Source organism: Dendrobates tinctorius, unplaced genomic scaffold (assembly GCF_039654945.1).
Source record: "Dendrobates tinctorius isolate UK_male_01 unplaced genomic scaffold, ASM3965494v1 ptg000031l, whole genome shotgun sequence".
NCBI classification, from domain to species: domain Eukaryota; kingdom Metazoa; phylum Chordata; class Amphibia; order Anura; family Dendrobatidae; genus Dendrobates; species Dendrobates tinctorius.
Genome location: NW_027361699.1, coordinates 6,907,752 through 6,926,087, shown reverse-complemented (window position 1 = coordinate 6,926,087; position 18,336 = coordinate 6,907,752). Strand labels below are relative to the sequence as shown.

The window sequence follows — 18,336 nt, the reverse complement described above, 5'->3', positions numbered from 1 at the left end:
AGACAATCTGTCACCAGGCTTTTGCCACTTAATCTGAGAGCAGGATAATGTAGGAGCAGAGACCTTGATACCAGTGATGTTACTTAGTTACATAGTTACATAGGTTGAAAAAAGACCTAGCTCTATCAAGTTCAATCTTTCTCCACCAATTGTACATTTTGTCACTAAATTAACTATAAACAGCAATGTTATGTGTCTGGAGGAAATCATCCAGCCCTTTTTTAAAAGCTGTCATAGTGTCTGCCATTACTAGTTCTTGTGATAGGGCATTCCACAGTCTGACTGCTCTAACTGTAAAGAACCCTTTCCGATTTAGCTGCTTGAATCACCTTTCTTTCACCCATGCCCCCTGTCCTTAGTATGGTCCTTTGGAAGGAATAAGTCATATGCCAGTCCTCTGTACTGACCACACATATATTTATACATGTTAATAAGATCCCTTCTGAGGTGTCATTTTTCAAAGCTAAACAAGCCCAACTTTTCCAACCTTTCATCATATAAGAGGCCTTCCATCCCTTGCAATAATCTATCTTCCCGCCTTTGAACTGACTCTAACTTCTGAATATCCTTTTTAAAATGTGGAGCACAAAACTGGATCCCATATTCTAGATGTGACCGCATCAGTGTTTCATAAAAGGATAATACGTTTGGGATTGCTGGATGTTATCTCTCTTTTTATTCACCCTAAAATCTTGTTTGCTTTTGCGGCTGCTGCTTGACATTGAGTACTGCTTCTCAGCTTACTTCTAAGCTGTTTGCTGTAGTTTTATAAAATTACATTTTTATCAGCAGGAGATTATCACTTGAGAACTAATAAACCTGCTGCCATATAGTCCTCCATATTAATTAGCTCTGTATACCCCTTTCTCCACCACTGATTGTCAGCTTCTGCTTATGCACAGTGTACCCAGAAAGCTGCTAATCAGTAATGTGGGCGGGGTTATACAGAGCTCAGCATCTAGAGAACTGCTAGATCTGCAACAGATAAAACAGTAATCTTTTCAAAACTGCAGCAAGTAGCCCAGTAAGTGACACATCTCTGGAATCAGGGTCTCTGGCTCTATACTATCTTGCTCTCAGATAAGGTAGCAAAAACCTGGTGACAGATTCCCTTTAACAGCGAGAAAATGAAGACTTTGGAATTCAGTCTCCAGGATCTTTAAGAGGATTGTTTGCATATGTACATATCTTCCCCCTGCATATGTCATCCTTGAAATTATTTCTCTAGGACAAAATTTAAATAGCAAGTACATTAGTATATGTTACCACTATTCACACACAGATATATAGGTATTAATGTACACCAACACTCTTAAGAATGTATTGCAGCAACAAGGAACATTTTACAAGGAACACAAACCTTCATTTGAAGTTCTCCTTGGCCTGGAGTTCTGTCAATTATATAGTAAATTTCATCTCTGGAAGTATCTTTATCTTCAGCTGACAGTACAGCACTTGAAATAATGTATTGTTCGCCCATGCTCAGCACTACTTCACAGTGCCTTCAGGAGAAAGTATTAACAGTGATTCAATTAAGATTGTTAGAAGGAAGCTCTGTACATGGGTACAATGTATATCCTTCCATTAGATAATTATTCACCACTAACATTACTGAAAAAATATTAACCCAAAACTTGATCAAGGCCTATAACTGCTGTTTGGCACAATATACCAATAGTATCATAAAATGAACCTTTGTACAAGATGTTAAAAATTTCACCAAATTTACTAAAGTGGCACATATTGTATGATAATCTTATGAAACAGTTCTTTCTCCCTTACACCACTTCAGAAAGCAAGTCGCTGAAAATAATACACATACACCGTGTGAACAATTATTTTACAAGTTTTATTTTTCATGATTAATTTTATTATTGCTCTATAGCCCTGTTGGTCAGTTCAAAAGATTAATAAACCTGATAATATCCAAAACATATCATAAAAGCAACCCAGGAGTAAAATAGATAGATTCTTCTTCTTCAAAGGTCAAGTTAGTTACCTGACCTCACCCATTTAACTGAACATTATACTTATTAAAGACAATAGTGAAGGCAGATAGGTCCCCAGACAATCGGTAACTGATCACCCTCACTGTTAAAAAGTTTTTTCAGTTTCATTCCATTGCTGTTTCCATTTGCAAATGAGAATAGTGATGATCCCTCTACACTGAGACATCCCTTCAGATGTTTGTAGACAGCTATTAAGTCTCCTCTTAGGCCTGTTTCACACATCCGTTTTTTAGCTCAGTTGAGAGAGAGAGATTCTTTCAGCCGCCAGAACCGACTTCAGGGTTAAATTTCCGGCTGAGTCAATTCCTCCGGGCATGCGCGCTGTAAAATGCGGATCCGGCCGCCCAAAAAACGCTTCATTGTCCGTCCGGGCAAGTCGGCGGACGCCAAAATTTTGGTGGATCCGTATAAAAACGGATCCAATGGATGACCATCCATCAAGATCCGCTGGTAATGCAACTCAATGGGAAAAAAAAGGATCCGCCAAGAAAAATGGCAGATCCGTTTTTTTAGCAAAACGGCGGATTTTGACTGATGGCGACAGACGGATGTGTGAAAGAGGCCTTAGCCTTCTTATTTGCAAGCTAAACATTCCCAGATCCTTTAACCATTCCTCGTAGGACATACTTTGCAGTCCGCTCACTATCCGATAAGTAGGGATGAGCGAGTAGTGAAATACTCCGACTCGCTGTACTCGTTACGAGTAGCTACTAATACTCGGGTACTCGTAACGAGTAGTGAGTCCAATGTAAATCTATGGGAAATGCAAGTAATGGGCTGTGTGTGTGCTGGGCTGGGAAGGGACTGTGCGAAGACTGTGCCGGGCTGTGCGGGATTGTGCTGGGCTGTGCAGGTACTTTGCGGGGACTGTGCTGGGCTGTCTGGGACTGTGCTGGGCTTTGCGGGACTGTGCTGGGCTGTGCGGGATTGTGCTGGGCTGTGCAGGTACTGTGCGGGGACTGTGCCGGGCTGTGTAGGACTGTGCTGGGCTGTGCGGGATTGTGCTGGGTTGTGCAGGTACTGTGCGGGGACTGTGCTGGGCTTTGTGGGACTGTGTTGGGCTGTGCGGGACTGTGCTGGGCTGTGCAGGTACTGTGTGGGGACTGTGCCAGGCTGTGCGGGACTGTGCCGGGCTGTGCGGGGACTGTGCAGGGCTGTGCGGGACTGTACTGGGCTGTGAAGGTACTGTGCGGGGACTGTGCTGGGCTGTGCGGGACTGTGCTGGGCTTTTCGGGACTGTGCTGGGCTGTGCGGGATTGTGCTGGGCTGTGCAGGTACTGTGCGGGGACTGTGCCGGGATATGCGGGACTGTGCTGGGCTATGCAGGTACTGTGTGGGGACTGTGCTGGACTGTGTGGGATTGTGCTGGCCTGTGCGGGACTGTGCCGGGCTCTGCGGGGACTGTGTGGGGACTGTGCTGGGCTGTGCGGAGACTGTGCGGGCTGTGCCAAATATTGCGAGGCGATTAGTGAAATACTCGCCAGGATTCGAGTACCGCGAGTACCGCATTACTCGCCGAATACCGAATCCTAACGAGTATACTCGTTCATCCCTACCGATAAGCTCTTCTCTGACCTTGCTCCAGTTTTTTATTTTTTTTTAAATGTGGTGCCCAGAACTGGACACAGTATTCCAGATGTGTCCTGACTAAAGGGGGTTTTACACTAAGCGATATCGCTAGCAATATCGCTAAAACGTCACTGGTTTTGTGACGTTATAGCGATATTGCTAGCGATATCGCTATGTGTGATACTTACCTCCGACCGGCTCCCCCGCTGTCCATCGCTGATCGCGCGAGAATGTCCGGCTCCATTTCTCGTCGGGCGCTTCCTGCTGAGACTTCCTGCTGTGACGACGAGCGACGCTGGACGCGGGCGGGAGGACGCAGGATCGCTGTGTGTGAAAGGTAAGTATCGTGCGCTGCGTCGCTGCTGCATCGCTGTGAGATCTTTCTGTATGAAAGCTCACTAGCGATCATTTAGCGATGCACCAGCGATCCTGACCGGGTCGGATCGCTGGTTGGATCGCTGGTGCATCGCTAAATGTAAAAGGGCCTTAAGGAGGAGTAGAGGGGAATAATTATTTCACATGATGTAGACTCCATGCTTCTCTTAATATATCCTAGAACTGTGTTTTCCTTTTTTACTGCTGCATCTCACTGTTGACTCATGCGCAGACTGTGATCTACAGTATTAGTATACCCAAGTCTTTGCTTGTGTGGATTGTGTGGGTTGTTACCATCATCTGGTGAGAATTTCATGTTAATAGCACCTTTAGAAATATATTTACTTTAAAAATTGATGGCGTGTTCCATACTTATTTCACCCGCTGTAAACATTCTTCATGGCCTCAATTCATCAATCCCGGCAATTGCCATGCCGATCTTGATGAGGGGACATTGTGGAGTCAGACGCTCCTGATTCATTAAGAGTGCTTGCCACTTTACGGATCGGGACCATCTGGTGAATAACGTACGCCTCTATCTGGGACTGGAGTAAGATCTCTGGCTTAAGGCACACTGTAGCTTGTCATGAAGTGTAGTTCGGGGCTAGGAGAACTTGCTTAAAAACACTTGCTTAAAGTATCTAAACTTTTGCGACTTTTTAAAGCAATTTATGCCAGAATTATTGCAAATTGCATTGATGAATCAGGTCATTATGTTTTTAACATGTTGTAATTAATACTATATACTTGTCTATTGTGATCCCAAAATGAAAACCTCTTTTTTCTATCTATATAACATTATTAATTTTACATCTGTTTGTCTCTATTTCATTTTAGAAAGGTGTCTAATAAAATACTTTTAAACTGTATTTGTGGATTTTAGTATTTTATGCAATGTTATTTTTCCATATAAGGTTTTAACATGGTATGGTTTTATGTAATCAAATACGCACATGGTCAAAATTGTTGGTACCCCTCGTTTAATGACAAAAAAACACAATGGTGACAGAAATAACTTGAATGTGACAAAAGTAATAATAAATAACAAATCTATGAAAATGAACAAATGAAAGTCAGACATTGCTTTTCAACCATGAAATAGACCTGGACAGAAATTATGGTAACCTTAACTTAATATTTTGTTGCACAACCTTTTGAGGCAATCACTGCAATCAAACAATTCCTGTAACTGTCAATGAGACTTCTGCACCTGTCGACAGGTATTTTGGCCCACTCCTCAAAAGCAAACTGCTCTAGTTGTCTCGTGTTTGAAGGTTGCCTTTTCCAGACAGCATGTTTCAGCTCTTTCCAAAGATGCTCAATAGGATTTAAGTCAGGGCTCATAGAAGGCAACTACAGAATAGTCCAAAGTTTTCCTCTTAGCCATTCTTGGGTGTTGTTAGCTGGGTGTTTTGGGTCATTATCCTGTTGCAAGACCCATGACCTGCAACTGATATCAAGCTTTCTGACACTGGACAGCACATTTCTCTCTAGAATCCCTTGATAGTCTTGAGATTTCATTGTACTCTGCATAGATTGTAGACACCTGTGCCAGATGCAGCAAAACAGCCCCAGAACATAACAGAGCCTCCTCCATGTTTCACAGTAGGGACAGTGTTCTTTTCTTGATATGCTTAATTTTTCCATCTGTGATCATAGTGCTAATGTGCCTTACCCAAAAGTTCCATTTTTGTCTCATCTATCCATAGGACATTCTCCCAGAAGCTTTGTGACTTGTCAACATGTAGTTTGGAAAATTCCAGTCTGTTTTCTTTATGATGTGCCCCATAGTTCTCCACATAGTATAAATTGACCCTTACTCCTCCATAAAGTATACTACACTCACTATAGTCCTTCATAAAGTATTCTACACTCCTCATAGTCCTCCATATAGTATACTACACTTTCCAGAGTCCTCTATATAGAATACTACAATCCCCATAGTACTCCATTTAGAATACACACCCCATAGTCTTCAGTATCATATAATGCACTCCCCATAGCCCTCAATATAGTGAAATGCACACCCCATAGTCCTCCATATAGTATAATGCACTCCATAGTCCTCCATACAGTATATTGTAGTCCCCATATTGTTCATATGGTATAATGAATCTTAGTCTTTGAAAGAGTATAATGTAGCCCCCATATAGTGACAAAAAAAGGGATTTGTAGTTCCAGCTGCATTAAAACACTTCGGTTAACTTTATTCGTTTTCAATAAAACCATATGTCAAATGACAAAAAAAAACTCTCCAGAAAATGCTGCCAATACACGTGGGACAAGCTTTACGAGTTTCGCTTGTATTGAGGCGATATATCCAATACGCTTCCCTAGTGAGAAGGCGTCGTCTAGCATCGCCTCCTCGGAAGGGTAAATTAACAATTTCAATACCGTGTACCTGAAAATTATTAGTGTTCCTGGCATGAAGAACAATAAAGTGATGTGAAGCCGCAGAAACATTTATCTCGGCAGTATTTGTACTTGTAATGTCATATAAGTGCTCCCTAATCCGGGCTTTTAAATTCCTGGATGTGCATCCAATATATGATAATTTGCAGATTTTACAACTTATCTTGTATACCACATTTGTGGAATTACAGTTAATATAACTTTTAATTTTAAATTTGTTCAAATCACCATTTGCAGAGAAATCCTTAGTCACTACCGCATGTATGCAAGTTTTACAATTGTTGGAACCACACCTATAGAAACCTTCACAATTTATCCAATTCCTTGGGGGTTTTCTATTATGTAAAAAGAACATGCTAGGTGATAATTTGTTACCCAAAGTGGGCGCTTGTCTCGATACTACATTAACATCCGTATGTAACACCTTACTTAATTTCGCATCCTCATATAATATCGGTAAATATTTATTTATAATTCCTTTAATATGTGTAAATTGCGGACTGTATTGAAGACATACGTAAGGTTTGCTGTTCCATTCTTTACTGCGGTCTTTCTTGACACTGGGCACAATTAATTCCGCATGGCTTTTATTCTGCACTATATTTTGAGCCCTGTTCAGCGTCAATATTGGATATTTGCAGTTTTTAAGTTTTTTTGAAACCTGTTTAAACTCCCTTTCTAAATCAGAATTTTGGCTACAATTGCGTTTTATTCTTGTATATTCTCCCACAGGGATAGATTTAATCGTATGTTTGCTGTGACTACTAGTAGCATGTAAAATCGTATTTTCACTGAGCGGTTTGTGATGGGTTTTGGAACGAATACTTTGACCTGATATACCAGTCAATTCCAAATCCAAAAATGATATATTTTCAGCATCATACTTGTATGTGAATTTAATATTGTATTCATTAGAGTTTAAATAATTTATGAATTCCGGTATGGTAGATACATTTCCACCCCATCTTATAAGGGTATCATCAATGTATCTACCATACCAGATAAGGTGTTCCAAATATGGATTTGATGCCGAAAAAATAAATTGCAGCTCCCAAAACGACATGACCAAATTAGCCAATGAAGGCGAAAATTTAGCCCCCATGGCCATGCCAGTTTTTTGCAAATAATATTCCCCATTAAATGCAAAAAAATTGTGGGATAATAGAAAACTCACCACTTGTAAAATATAGTCAATCAAATTAACTGTATACTTGCTAAATTTATGCAGATAAAATCGCAATGCTTGAATAGCCAAATTATGAGGAATACAAGTGTAGAGAGACACTACATCACCACATAGCCAAGTATAAGCAGACGACCAGGTTCTTTCAGAAAAAAATTCTAAAACTTGCTTGGAATCTCTAATATAGCCGGGGGATTTTTTTACAAGCGGTTGGAGTAATGAATCCACCCATTGGCACAGGTATTCATTTGCAGAGCCTATTCCCGAGACTATGGGACGCATTGGAGGAATACCTTCTTTTTTGTGAATTTTAGGAACCCTATGAATAATTGGTAGAATTGGATTTTTAACTTCCAAAAATTCCGCTTGCTTGGTGGTTAAAACTCCCAAACCCAGACCATCCCTAATAATCATGACACTGTTATCCCTACATTCATTAAGGGGATTGTGAGTTAATTTTTGATACACTGACTGATCGGACAATAAATGCATCATACTGTCATAATAATCTGCCGAGTTTAGAACGACTACTACTCCTCCCTTGTCTGACATTTTTATTGTCAGATCAGTCATATATTGTAACTCCTTCAAAGCTATATGTTGAGCCCTAGAAAAATTCCTGTTTAATTTTTTATATTCCTGAGATCTAATTTTATTAAACAACATAAGCAATTCTTTTTCCACTAAATCTTGAAAACGGTCCATACAATCTGATCTAGTCTGGACTGGGTAGAAATAGGGATTTTTTGTGGAAAAACTATATGACTGGTCAATGACTCTGTTATTAATCGGGGATTCCGTATCAAAAAGCTGCAAAGAAACTAACGCAGCTTGCTCTCTAAAATCCATATTGAAGAATTCATTATGCGTTTCTTCCACGTCATTGGTAATAGACTGGGCATGTTCATCCTCTGGTTGTGAATCATTTAAAAAATGCTTCTTAATGGTCAAGTTGCGTATAAATTTAATAATGTCCAAAATAGTGTGTGTCAAGAGTGGGGGAAGAGGGTTCCATTGACAATACAACACAATTGGCAGCACTTTGAACACATTTAATAAGTGGTCGTAAACTTGTAAATAACTCATGAAAGAATAAAGTTACATTAAAACCAAGCATACCATTGTTTTTCTTGTGAAATTCTCAATAAGTTTGATGTGTCACATGACCCTCTTCCCAATGGAAAAAATAAAGTTGTATCCAAAATGGCCAACTTTGAAATGGCCGCCATGGTCACCACCCATCTTAAAAAGTTTTCCCCCTCCCATATAATAATGTGCCACAAACAGGAAGTTGATATCACCAACCATTCCCATTTTATTTAGGTGTATCCATATAAATGGCCCTCTCTGTATAATCAGAGTAGTAGGAATATTCTGTTTTCGGTATTGCTGTAGACATTAGTTTATCTATAAGGTAAGTGCTTTGTTTATATATTAGCTAAGTATATACCGTAATACTTACTTTATAAGAACTGGTTTTTCATCATTAACTCCAATAATGTTGACAAAAATAGTTCTCTCCACTTCATGTTGTCCATCTGACAATCGAATTGTAAAGCTGTCAGCAAGGTTTTCAGAATTGTCGTGCACATATGCAAGCTTCATGCCTATCAACATAAAACATATAAACCTATCCATAAATGTATAGAAACTTGTGTGGACATTGATAGATATCTTTTCAGCAAAGTTTCCACACTGTAAATCACAGCTAGTCAATCATTGATAAGATGAATATAACTTACGGTATATAGATTATAATCAAAGCAATCTAAATATATACCAATACAAGGGCAAACTGTAGAAAGTAAGTCATTTACTTACTCTATTAAAATATTTCAAAAATTTTCCAATTTACCATTAGAATCATACCATTTTTGAGATGTTCCATTGCGAAGTCATTTACTAAATGAACCGTGTTAATTTTTTGGTTTTTAAGTAATTGCTTCACTTGATCTATTCCAAAGCTTTCTTCAATAATTAATCCATGACGGGGATGTAATGTAATAAAAAATGATAAATAATTCTGGGGGACATCCATGTCCGACACATTAATTACTGAAGGATTAAGTTCTCTCATTTGTCCTTCCTCCACCTAAAATTGACAAAGAAGGAAACAAATTTAGAATAAGTCTAATGAATTTAGACTACAAAACATTAATTATACTGTTGGAGTGGGCACCCTTGCTCTAAAATACCTTAAATGACAAATATGGCAAATGCTCACCTGTGCTTGTTCCCTGCTACTGCTCCGGACTTGGCATTTTCACTACATCTATGATTTACAGTTGACAGTATAGATCACTGCTGTAGTCAATCACTAAACTCGGTGGCTCACATCATCATCCTGAATACAGCTGTTGAGCTCAGTGATTGGTACAGTGGTGATGTGACGCTAGTCACAACCCATAGACAGACCGTGAGTCAGTGAAGTCAGACGTTCCGTGGTCATTGCTACAGTCGATGGTGCAGAGCCTTGGAAAGCATCCATAGTTCTAGAAAACTGACCCTGCAGCTCGGACTGTGAAGGTTCTAGTTTTTGGTGTTCCTCTGCCAAATCCTGAATTATCTGGGTCAGATTCGCCACTTAATCACAGAGTGCACGAATGGGATCCGTCGGTGGAAAACAAAAAAATTTTAGGGCCAGTCAAAATGTGATGCTAGGACAGGCTATGAATCAGCGAAGTCAGACATTCTGGGATCAATACCAAAAGAGCATGTAGTAAACCAAGAAAAATTACGAAGTCGTAAGTCAGGTCACATTCCAGGGTCATAATACCAGAGAAATAGGGGATAAGCAAAGAGGCAATAACAAACGGGTAGTCAGAACACGGTCCAAAAGGTCAGCAGCAGAATATCAGATGCTAAGGCGCAATAATGAACTCAGAACTTACAGCACAGGAATCAGGCAAACACACACCAGAGAGCACAAGCTTAGAGCAAGCTTTTGGCTGGCCAGACAGCTCACTTAAATAGCAGGGCAATTACCAAGAACATGGAGCACCTGTGGAAATCTCTACACCTCCCAGTCTCAGATAAGTCAACCAAGCTGTCAATTACAGCACCAACAGCTCATCAAGCCCCAGCACAGGATAGGATGACAGAGCTGTCCATCAATGAGTCCCATACAATCTGAGAGGAGGAATCGTGACAAGTGATACGTGTTGACGAAATGATGTCACCTCGACAGCCAAGACACTGAGGCGAAAGCAGCGGTGGGGAGCCAGCGCTGTGTCTGAGGAGTGTAAGTACCTCTTTATTTGTTGTTTCAGGTATTTTAAAGTGTTCAGGGTCCACTTTCAACATTTACATAAACTTTCGAAAACTACTGTTATTCGAGATAAAGAAAATTATTACTAATATCACCCAGGTACATTGGCTGCTACGCATGGACTTTATGCTTACAATTATGCTGACTGGTCGTTGAATAAAACTCCATGATCAAAGCTGTCTAAAATAACGTCTCAACTCAGATGGCAGAAAAAGGAGGGTGGAGGGGGAATTCTGCAGGATATTTTAAAACGTCCTTTCAGAGGTCCACCTCACTTTTCAGAATCAATTGGTTAGGCAACTGGCTAAGCTAGTATTTCCTGGTCACTGCTAATGAACAGGTGAGGCTTGTGATAGCAAACATGACAATAGGGATTAAAGCTGATCTGTCATCAGACTATCCTGCCTATGTAAAACAAGTATAGTTTGGAAAGAGGTCTGTGCTTTTATGGTGAAGGAAAACTCTGTACTCCTCTCTGAACAGTGTCTGGAAGGCTGTGGTTGGTGCTGCTCAAAAATTGTCAGTTTCTTAAAACAAACTTATCACCAGGTTTGACCGATATGAGATCAGACCTCTGCCTTTCAGGCCTGATATACAGCATTCTAATAAGCTGTTTATATGCCCCCAACCCGACCAGCAAAACAACAAAAAGACCTCTTATTATACTCACATGCGTTGTGATCCGGTCCGAGGGGTGTTGCTGGTCTCGGCCCGGCGCCTCCTTTCTTCTTTGGATGCAGTCTTCCTTCTTGCTTCGTGTAGATGACATGTTGCTATGTCATCAAAACAGTCTCCCTGGCATTGTGCTCCTGCACAGGTGTATTTCTCTGCCCTGATGAGGACAGAGCAAAGTACTGTAGGGCACTGGTAAAGGTCAAAGAATGCCGGCGCATGGGCACTGCAGTATTTCACTCTGCTCTAGCCAGGGCCGAGAAGTATGCCTGTGCAGGAGTGCAATGCCAGAGAAACTGTATGGTTGATGTAGGGATGGGTCATCCACACAAAGCAACAAGGAGGACCGAATCGCAAGAAGAAGGGAAGTGCTGGTCCAAGACCAGTGGCACCCTTCGGACCGGACCGCGATGCAGGTGAGTATAATAAAAGGTCTTTTTATTATCGTGCAGGTCGGGTTGGGGGCTTATATGCAGCATGTTAGAATGCTGTACATCGGGCCTGAAAGGTGGTGGTTTTATCTCGTATTGGTCAACCCTTTAATCTAACGATCAGCCTCCATAGATGCTTATGACTTTATGACTGGTATTGAAAACAAGGGAGGCTATATTTTTTTGGATGTCAGAAATGTAATTTCTTAGACTTTGAAGTGTTTGGTTATTATTCTTATTTTAACAGATAAAAATAAACAATTGAGGTGGGAAAATTTACATTTTCATTTAGTTGCATAATAATTCTGCACACTAATAGTTGCTAAATAATTCTGCATGCATAAATAGTCTTCTAAGAAAGACAAAATCTTACTTTTACTTTTTTAAATATTTTGACTTTCAGGTTTTTCAACCCTTTGCATTGACCGACAGCTCTGCAGTTGTTCAATAATAAAACTAATAATCAAAAATACAAATCACCTAATTGTTGTGCACACAGTGTAAAGAGGTAATAGGTGGTGTGATATTATGTCGAACCTTAGTCAGTAGTTGCTTGGAAGTTTTAAAATGCCTACCGTGGAGAGGCTTAGCCCAAGCCACTCCAATTTACAAGATCTCAGGGATTGCCCTGGCCTTCACCCTTTGACACCTGTATGAGAATCTGGACTTAAACAGAGGCCCTGAAAGTATCTCGGCAGGCTTGTGGGATCATTACGTCATCAGCACTTCTCATCTCCAAAAGAGAAGTGATGCCAGGCAACTCCTTTAATTACATTAAACTAATATACTGTATGATATATTTAAAATTTTGAAATTTTTCCATTTCATTTTGCAATTGCACCTGGCCAGTGTCACGCACGCTACATCTTGCCTTACCCTTACTCCTATGCTTTTTGATGTTAGGGCCTCAAACAAAACCCTTGTAACAGGTCCAGGAAAGCCTTTTTATGCCTTAGAATCAGGAGATGGAGACAATAAAATGTGCAAATTGCTTCTCTTCTCTACAGTAAGATAAGGAAGGTTTATCAATGGAAAATGAATTTAGCAATATAATTAGAAATCCTGAGGGAAAATTACTTGCTATTCTCTGTGCCTTAAATATAAAGGATAGAAGATTGAAAAGACCTGGTATGACCATATTATAAACAACTCAAGAGGCTTTAAAATAGCTGTTTCTTTGTAGTCTCTGTGTGGCTTCACAGTTTGGCAAATTTTACCAAGCATAATAGGAAATGTCTGCAGGGTCCACATGTGCAAAATTGACAGAGACCTTTTCCACAGAATCCACACACGTGTCATAAAATAAAATACATTGTAAATAGTTTGTTATGATGAAAGAGATGTTTTGTAGAGATTATATTATTATATTGTCTTCCTCTGTGCAAGTGTCAAAAATACAAAATAAAATTCCGTGTTTTTCAATAAAACGTAAAAAATTCTGGTAGGGATGAATATTATTAAATATTTAAAAAACTGCTCATAAGTATGAGAATGGTATTAAAAGGAATCTGTCAGAACGAACCACCAACCCTCTCCCCTTCAAACTGTTTATATGGTCTCTGAAGGATAATGTCATCCACACTGTTAAGTGCTCTGGCACTGATCAGAGCACTTCCTAAGCCTATAGCTAAAGGCCCTGTCACACACAGCAATCTCGCTAGCGAGATCGCTAATTTTGTGATGCCACAGCGACCGCCCCCCCGCCGGGTATCGCTGACCATGCTCGATCGGCCTGGGCCATTTTTTGATCACTGGTCTCCCGCTGGCCAGCACGCATCGCTGCGTGTGGGAGCGGGAGCCAACGATCAGCGAGGCTCCCAGTGCTCTAAGCAGGCGCTGGGAGCTGGTCTCTAAGGTAAATATTAGGTTACTAAGCGGCGCGCGTCACTTAGTTACCCGATGTGTACCTTAGAAACCTGCATGTTGGCAGCTCCCGGCACGAGCACGCAGGTTTCTAAGGTAACTAAGTGACGCGCGCCACTTAGTAACCCGATATTTACCTTAGAGACCAGCGTCCTCGCTGGTGCTGATCGCTGGTGAAGGTGCCTGTTTGGCAGCTCACCAGCGATCATGTAGCGATGCACCAGCGATCCTGACAAGGTCGTATCATTGCCGGGATCGCTGGTGCATCTTTATGTGTGACGGGGCCTTAAGAAGAGTGATCTGAGCTGACGACCTGAGGTCAACTCACTTTAACCACTTTGCATCTTTGGAATCTTGAAGCTGTTATAAGAAACTCAAAAGACTGAACATATAAACAGCAAGTAGTTTTAACATTGCAGTGTATATATTCCTTCTTTCCAGCATTTGTTTAGCGCTTTTTCAGGCAGGGTATGGAGCACGCTCACCTAAATAAATCATCACCTGCACATACCCTTTGACTTTTTATTAGTCAGTACACTATTTATCCCAATTTTTCACTTGATCAACTGAACTAAGGTTGTCCCAGCCAAATTGCATTCTAGTGATCGATGTGGGCCTCGGCAACCAATCCTCATCAATCAAAACTTCCAGTAGTCACTATGGCAATTGTGAAGTTCTGTGAATAGACTTTAATCTTTTACTGATATCCATAGTTATGTTTTTAAACCCCTTTAATATTGACACTTTATGCCTTTACCATTAAGGGCTTCCAACAAATAATTGTGGTAGGAAGTATCAGATTGAGGAGCTCAGCCAACAGATGGAGGATTTGGTTGTAGACATGGAAGAACTTAGTAGGTTAATCCCTTAGAAGCCAAAGATAAATGTAACTGCAGTATCTAAGCGGTTAGGGGTTCTTTCATTTAAAGAGTAACTAAACCATAGCTAAAAATTTTATATTTTCTGCGCTTTTATTTACAAGTGGTGGGCTGCAAATCTTGAGACCTCCAGTGATCGCTTAAAAACCCCACTGAGAAGGAGTGCACAGCTCTTGCCTAAGGCCAGGTTCACACTTATGTTTAGCTGGTCTGCGTATGGCTGCATAATTCTTCCCTTAAGCTCCACCTACGCTCCGTTTACTTCCACGTGCGTCCTGCGTCATCCTGCGTACCTATCTTTAACATTGGGTACGCAGGGACAAGCGTTGTATGTGGATGCGTCCACATGTGGCGTTTTGACGTGCCCTCTGAACGCAACATGTTGCATTTCTGTGCGGTCGGCGGACACGTCAAAACGCCGTAGGCGGACGCATCTGCATACAACGCATGTCCCTGCATACCCAATGTTAAAGATAGGTACGCAGGATGACACAGGACACATGTGGAAGTAGGCAGAGCTTAAGGGAAGAAGTACGCAGCCAAACGCAAGTGTGAACCCGGCCTAAATGTGCACACAGAGTGGAGTACAGTTACAATAGAAAACAAAGACTTTTGTTTTATCCATGCTTCACGCCTGTCTCCTGAGCTGGGCGTTTCTCAGGGTTTGTTTGTATTTTAAGTGATTGGTGAGGGTCTCAGGACCCGGATCTCAGCAATCTAGTTGCAATTAAAAGGACACAAACATGTAATGCACATTTTTGGCAAATGTTACTCTTTAAGGGTATGTTCCCACGTAGTTTTTAGTCTCTGCGGATTTTGTAGAGAAAACCGCAGGAAATCCGCAGGACAAAGTGCTGCGGTTTTTCTGCGGATTATCTGCGTTTTTTCTGCGGTTTTGCCCTGCGGTTTTACACCTCATAATGGATGAGGTGTAAAACCGCAGCGTTTCTGCACCAAACAATTGACATGCTGCGGATTGTAAACCGCAGCAAAACCGCGCGGAAAAAAACGCAGCATGTGCACAGCTTTTTTTTATTTCCATAGGAAATAAAGGTACTGTACAACGCAGCAAAATCTGCTGCGTTTCTGCAGAGCCAAAAACGCTGCGGAAACGCAGCAGAAACCGCAAAGTGTGCACATACCCTTAGTCATTGCCTCCCCTAATCCAGCATGAGCCATTGAGATAATTTTGGTGCATTTTAAGACTGTCTACTCAGAGTTTAGGCTGTCCAAGTTTTAGACAGAGTTAGTAAATCTGCCCCTTGTTTACAAAGCGCATGTAGAATACATTTTTTTTAATTCATAAAAATTAATTTTAACTTGGTTGTCAATACATTGTTCTACCAAGTAAAGTAAGTGTTGAAAAGACAAGCAGAAACATGTCATCATTATTTCGGCTGTATGCCATTTTCTTCCCGAGCATAGTTCAAAAACTGACAACACGGAGAAAAAGAACAGACAGTATCCGCCTTTTATAATAGACTAGCCAGCAGGAATAATCTTTAATGTTCTCCCAAAATACTAATTGCTCCAATATGCTGTTAGGCAACTACTATTCTATTAGCATCTGACAAATTAGAATATTTCTACTAGATAACAACTGCCAACATTCCTTACTGTGATATTTCTGGCCATAAATTCTGGAACTTCATCATTTGTTGGCTTGATTATGATATAAAATGGCTTTTCCAGGGAGTGATGTTTCCCGTCAGTGACATACAATGTAAATTGATCTGCAGTTGGTTCTATCCGCTGATGCCTCGACTGGACATAGTTTATATTTTGGGATACGACGTCTTTCAGAGTAAAAGAATCTGGGTAAAATAAGAAAAAGTTAGTTGTAGCGTCTTACATAAAGTAGGCATGAAAAAATTGCGGACTTTATTACAGTCGTGATTTCAAAAAATATTCTGTTGATTGGATATTGTGTTACTGTCAAATGGATACATGGCCATGAATAAAGCCCTTGGGAAGCAGAAATTAGAAATGCAATAGAGATAGGCTACGTCCATGCATGACCACAGGCAAGCCAGTTATCTCCTCTGCACCTCAAGGTCTATAAGCTAGACTGCAGGCTATTTTTGTTCTTGTTTTTTAATACCATCTGCTGTGTATACATACTTTTCCTACAAAAAAAATCTAGCTTCCAACATTTCAGTTTTGACAGATATTTTGCATAAGATGCCATGTTTAAAGAAGGTGACAGCATTTCTGGAAAGATAACAAAATTCCATTGTAGCTTTCTAAAATAATGCCACATGCTGTGTAAAGTCTATTCTGGGAACAATAAGATATGTAAAATCATGGCGATCACTTAAGAAGGAACTGTGCATATTAAAGATGGACTTTTATATGTTTAGTGAATGCTTCTTATCAGCTTTGAGCAGGGATGGGCCGCCTCCTTGTACTCACGCTGTTGGGGCTAGATGGCTAAGTATTGTGCGTAATAGGATACGAAAGGTTCCCCGTCCCACTACATGATTTCTAATTCAATTAAAGTTTTTTTAATCACTCACCAATACTTATTCCCATGTTACTTTTCTCAAACCCTGGAGATGGGAGAATATTCTCAATGTAGCCATATCGAGGAGGAGAAACAAGTACAAATTGCAAAGCATTGCCCTCTGTGTCAGGATCATTGGCATGTAAGTGACGCACGGTAATTGTACATGATTTGCCTTCATCCACAGTAAATATGTCATCTATGCAAGAAAATAAATGAAATAATTACATTTCACTTTTGAGGTATGTCTCTACCAGCTTTGCACATTTCGAGACTTAAATGATTTATCATTCTTCATTGCAAACTAGAAAAATGAAGAAAAAAATGAGAATAAAAGTCCAAAAATAATGAATAATTATCTTTATTAAATAAACAAAATGAACCAATGTGGTAAAGGTGGGAAAACACCAGAAGAAATGAGACACATCACAAGGAACACAATAAAAATCACAGTGAGTAGTGGAATAATGTAAAAATAATTCAAAGAATAGATAAATGAAAGCAAGGTAGCAATAAAAAATGACATGTGCAAAATGGCAGCTGTAAAGGTGCACCAAATGTGATGAGAGATTTTTTTTTTTTAAATTGAGAAAAAAAAATTTGAAAAAAAAAATATATATATATTTTGCTGCTATGACAATAGCAAAATTGAGGCAAAAAATGTGGGCGGAAATTGGTAGAGAAAGAAATAAGGAATTGCTTATGTGCAAAATTGCAATTATAAAGTGCACAACATTGTAATGAAATACCGTATATAAATATTACATTGCTACTAAAGTGAATTAGTAAATATATTGGGGTGTAGAGGAGTAAAATAAGGACTCAGGAAAGGTATGTTATAAAGTGCCAGTGCAATCAATGACAAATCCTGATGAATCACTTATATATTTAAATGAACATAGTGTTTAAAATAAATACTCCATAGCTACCTCAAAACAAATGCAGAGTGTCCCTTGGATGTGCCAACCCCGACGCGCATTTCAGCATCAGCCTTTGTCAGGGGGTCAGCCTTTTTGCCTCACTAGTTTGGCCATTTCGGCCCGGGGCTTCATCGTGATATCTTGGTCTTCCAGGTTGACACAATGCACCGGACGGTCCCCTCCCGCACCATGGCCAGGGAGCGGGCTACCAGTATGCCAGGGTGCAGGCGCTCCAAGTAACATGTTTCCACCT

General features: G+C 40.3%; 1 protein-coding gene across 3 annotated transcripts in view; it reads right to left on the bottom strand.

Moving 5' to 3' along the window:
- The window catches only part of FREM1 (FRAS1 related extracellular matrix 1), a 375,258-nt gene that overhangs the window by 156,598 nt on the left and 200,324 nt on the right, over positions 1–18,336 (bottom strand). For all 3 annotated transcript variants that reach the window (XM_073572162.1, XM_073572160.1, XM_073572161.1), the window contains exons 18-22: positions 17,177–17,362; positions 16,278–16,474; positions 9,418–9,640; positions 9,011–9,155; positions 1,361–1,502 (exon numbers count right to left, since the gene is read on the bottom strand). In XM_073572162.1, the coding sequence (XP_073428263.1) occupies positions 1,361–1,502; positions 9,011–9,155; positions 9,418–9,640; positions 16,278–16,474; positions 17,177–17,362 (893 nt within the window). The remainder of the gene's footprint in view (positions 1–1,360; positions 1,503–9,010; positions 9,156–9,417; positions 9,641–16,277; positions 16,475–17,176; positions 17,363–18,336) is intronic.